Genomic DNA, 3,742 nt, shown 5'->3' on the forward strand with positions numbered 1-3,742 from the left:
CCTGAAATAAATCAGAATTCTAACCTGTTCAAAAGAAGTGTTGATTTATTCACTTTGATGGAGGCTGACGACGTGGGTTGTACTGTTCTTGATATTTTGGGGCAAATGGAATTTGAAACTACAGGAAGTTTTGGATGATTGACGATTGATTGACGATTGTCTATTTCACCGGTGAAACTGTATTTTTTCTCATGACAACAAAAAAAAACACCTTGTTTTATAAGTTTGTCTCATATGTTGCTGTATTGTACATACATCCAGTCAGTGTGTCTTAAAAAGTCTGTAAACAGCATCAGCAATTTCACAGAAAACAGATACATTTGTCCATCACCTGTCTTTTATCAATATTTCTATGAAAATATGTTTCTTTCTCTATAAATTCTTTATCATTCTGGTGTTATTCACTGTGGAAACGGGTCCACAACAAACACATTTCATCTCAGTTGATGAAATCAACTTTTATGAAGGATTCGTTCAACCAGAACGATGAACGATGAATCTCTTCCACAGCAGCATCATGTAAACATCATGTCTGATCAGGCAAATACGGGCAAAAATACACAGAACTTCATCTGCAGCGGAGCGACAGCTGCAGAGGGCCCTGTCTGGATCCAGTCACTACGAGGAGGTGTCCGCCGCGGTGTTTGGGTTTTGGTTGGGGGGCCGGGCTGGCTGGGCAGGAGGTCTCCGGACTGCTGGGAGTCCGTAGGGTCGTTTTTCCCGCTTCCCGTTCCGCACTGTGAGCTCTTCTTTTGCCTTGAAAGTCAGCGGCACAAAGCCGTCGGCATCTGCCACCAGTACGAGCCACAACGGACCTGGGGAAGCAAACGGTGGAAAGGTTGTCAGGGTCATAGTCACAACTCCTGTGAGGTGTTTCCATGTCTGACTAGGTTTGAGTCTTTGCCACAACAGCTCCAAAACACATTAAATGTTTGTAAGCAGCTTTTGTTTAAAACCTAATCTGTCCTAGGCCTTTAATCACTTCCAATTATAGCGACACACAAGAGAAGAACAATGCTTGCACCTGCTGTGCAGGGGTATGAAACAAAAGTAGAACAAGCTACTCTGATTGGGAAACCTGGATTTTAAGGGAAGAAGAAGAGTCTGATGAGGTTCAGTGACCTCAGGAGGGAATGTGTTTACACGCGTGTTGGAAACAGAGGAAGCCCGTCTTAAGGAGGATCCTTAGAGTGGTTTTAAATGATTACTCCTGCAGGCACACGGTCACAACACGATAATCTGGTAACAGCGCAGAGTGTCGGACGTGTCACCATGTGCTCCACGTACCGTACATCATCTCCACGATGGTCAGGTTGAAGAGCTCCTGGAGGGCTCGCAGACACAACTTGCCGTCACACAGGAGCACCGGCCTCCGCTCGTCGATGAACACGTTCTCAGACAGCTGCTTCTGCGTTTGCACAGAGACGGAGCAGATATCAACGGAGGCTCGCTCTTCCTTGAACCATCTAGAATTAATTAGCGCCGTACCTGACACGTGACATTGACGTACGGGGGTTCACAGGCGTTGGGATAGACACTCGGGCCCTTCCTGCCGTTGTGGGTGACCTCTCTGATCTCTGTCAGGCACTGCTGGACGTCGGCAAAGCGTGTGAAAAGCCTCTCCATGTTGTGGACCAGCTGCTCCAGCGCGCGCTCTTTGGCCGCGCCGGACGTCCTGTCGTGCATCGGCAGCGTCTGCTCCATCTTATCCGACGGCTCCAAGCGCGGAGAGCTGGCCCGGCTGGAGTCCCTGCTCAGCTGGCCGGACACAGCCAGGCTGGCCATGCGGTGGACGTGGTCCGCGTCGAAATTTTCAACGGTGATGGAGGAGGCGCTGGACGTGGCGCGGTCAGGGAAGTCCACGGTGCTGGTGACGGGGCTGGGCTCGCTCCTCACCTCCTCCACCAGCCCGCCGTCTGTTCCCTGGCGAACGCGCCACTCCCCCTCCAGGCAACAACAAGTCCTTTATCCCCGGGCGCTCCCGCTCGTCTTTACACAGGTGCTCCGAGTGCCTCCTAATCCCCGCGCCCAAATTAGGAGACTCAGGGGGTGTGAGCGGCGGGGGATGGCGCGGCAGACGTCTCGCTGTCATACATCAGCTCTTTGGCTACGAAACGGAGAATGTATTTCTCTGTGTTGGAGGACGGAAGGAAGGCGGGATCGTTTGACTTGTGCCTGCCGACCATCATCAGAAGCATCTTGTCGTTGAGAAAGCAAACCCCCTTGGGCCTCTCGTTGGCCTGCAGAGAGATCTGCTGGATGTTGGGCATGGCCGACGCGGTGATGGAGTAGACAAGCACCATGTTGCACGTGTTGGACGCCACGGCAACGGTGGGAGCCCCGCGCATCAAAAGCCACAACGTCCGGCACCAGAATCCCAGGGATGCTGACTTTGCGGGTGGTGGTGACTTTCCGTTCGTAGGTGATCAGGATGAGGTGGGAGGAGTCCTGGCCCGAACCCGTCACCGTGTCTTTGCGGCGCAGGTGAATCAGGGGACTGGGGTCTGAGCGACGGTGCCTCGCAAGGAGATGGGTGAGGTCCAGAGGGCCGGAGCTGGGGAAGAAGGACCTGTCGGATTCGGACGATCTTCTTCTGCTGTCCAGAGGGTTGTCACCATCCGCGCTGAGCACAGGCGAGCCGTGGACCCGCAGCGGCTCCGTCTCTGTCGGCATGTCAAAGGCCATGCCTGCGTTTAACCCACAGAGTTTGTCCAAAGGCAGCTCTGTAGCCACAGCTACCTGAGCTTCCCCCGTCGCCTCGATAGCACAGATGTAGCCCCCCCACGTCGAAGATGGGGCAGAAGGAGCAGGGCGACAGACTCTTCTGGATGTCGTTCCAGATGTACGAGTGAAGAGCACTGCCTATAGCCACCACCAGCCGTGTGCCGTCCTTCGTCCAGCAAGCGCAGTGGATGAGTCCGCTCCCTTTTATGTCCGCTTTGATTCTCCTGTTGTCCACTCGGACAGAAAACAGCACAGAAGTGTCCCTCTTGGTCAGTACGGCCAGAATGTCCAGTTTCGGATGCCACACGCAGCCTTGGGAGAGCAAAGGGAACGGCTCGCTCATCTCGCAGGTTTGCGTGCACAGCAGCTTGTTCTGCTCCAGCGCACTGAGCTGCAGCTGCCACACGGTGACGTGTTTCTTGTGCTGAACGGCCAGCAAGGCGGGCGAGTCGGAGCAACACAGCGGCCCCCAGAAGAGCCCGAAGACATGCTCAAACTGCCCGATGACGTTGGTGTCCCCGAATTTCACCTCCCCGTTGACGAAGTAGAGGGCCGTCAGGCAGACCTGCTTGCCGTCTGTCCATGCGATCCCGTGTATGGGGTGGATGGCCTGATGCAGAGAGTTCACTCCTGTCCTCAGCAGCTTCGCCTTTCCAAGATCCATCCTGGCAGACGTAGGGAGCCGTGTGAAAGTCAACAAAGGAAACGAGTATGTTTCAGCAAGTCGACATTGGTGATGAGTGCGGGATCTGCGTGGCTACGAGGAGCTCCCTATGCAGATTAAGAACAGCGAGTGACTCTCCCGTGGCGCCTTCCCAGTACATGCCTTAATCCCCCTGTCCTTGAGCTGAGGCAACGGTGACGAACACTTATAGCTGCTTACGCCTGAATGACCTTAACGCCGGTCCTGTAAGGGACCTAAGGGCATTAAGGAGCTAAGGGGTCGCGTGTCGGGGTGGTCCTTTCAGCAGTCATTCTTGTACATTTACTGAAAGCTGAATGCCAAAACAAACAAACA

At 53.8% G+C, this 3,742-nt stretch overlaps 1 protein-coding gene across 1 annotated transcript; it reads right to left on the minus strand.

Annotated features, from left to right (window-relative positions):
- Positions 1–618: 618 nt before the first annotated feature.
- LOC144741967 (WD repeat and coiled-coil-containing protein-like) lies at positions 619–3,388 on the minus strand. Its single transcript, XM_078624460.1, is given in 7 exon segments — positions 619–815; positions 1,288–1,408; positions 1,489–1,908; positions 1,910–2,048; positions 2,050–2,333; positions 2,335–2,781; positions 2,783–3,388. Coding segments are annotated over 7 exon segments (2,214 nt in total).
- Between the last annotated feature and the right edge of the window lie 354 nt (positions 3,389–3,742).

This window comes from Lampetra planeri, unplaced genomic scaffold, assembly GCF_965212315.1.
Source record: "Lampetra planeri unplaced genomic scaffold, kcLamPlan1.2.h2 scaffold_790, whole genome shotgun sequence".
NCBI classification, from domain to species: Eukaryota; Metazoa; Chordata; class Hyperoartia; order Petromyzontiformes; family Petromyzontidae; genus Lampetra; species Lampetra planeri.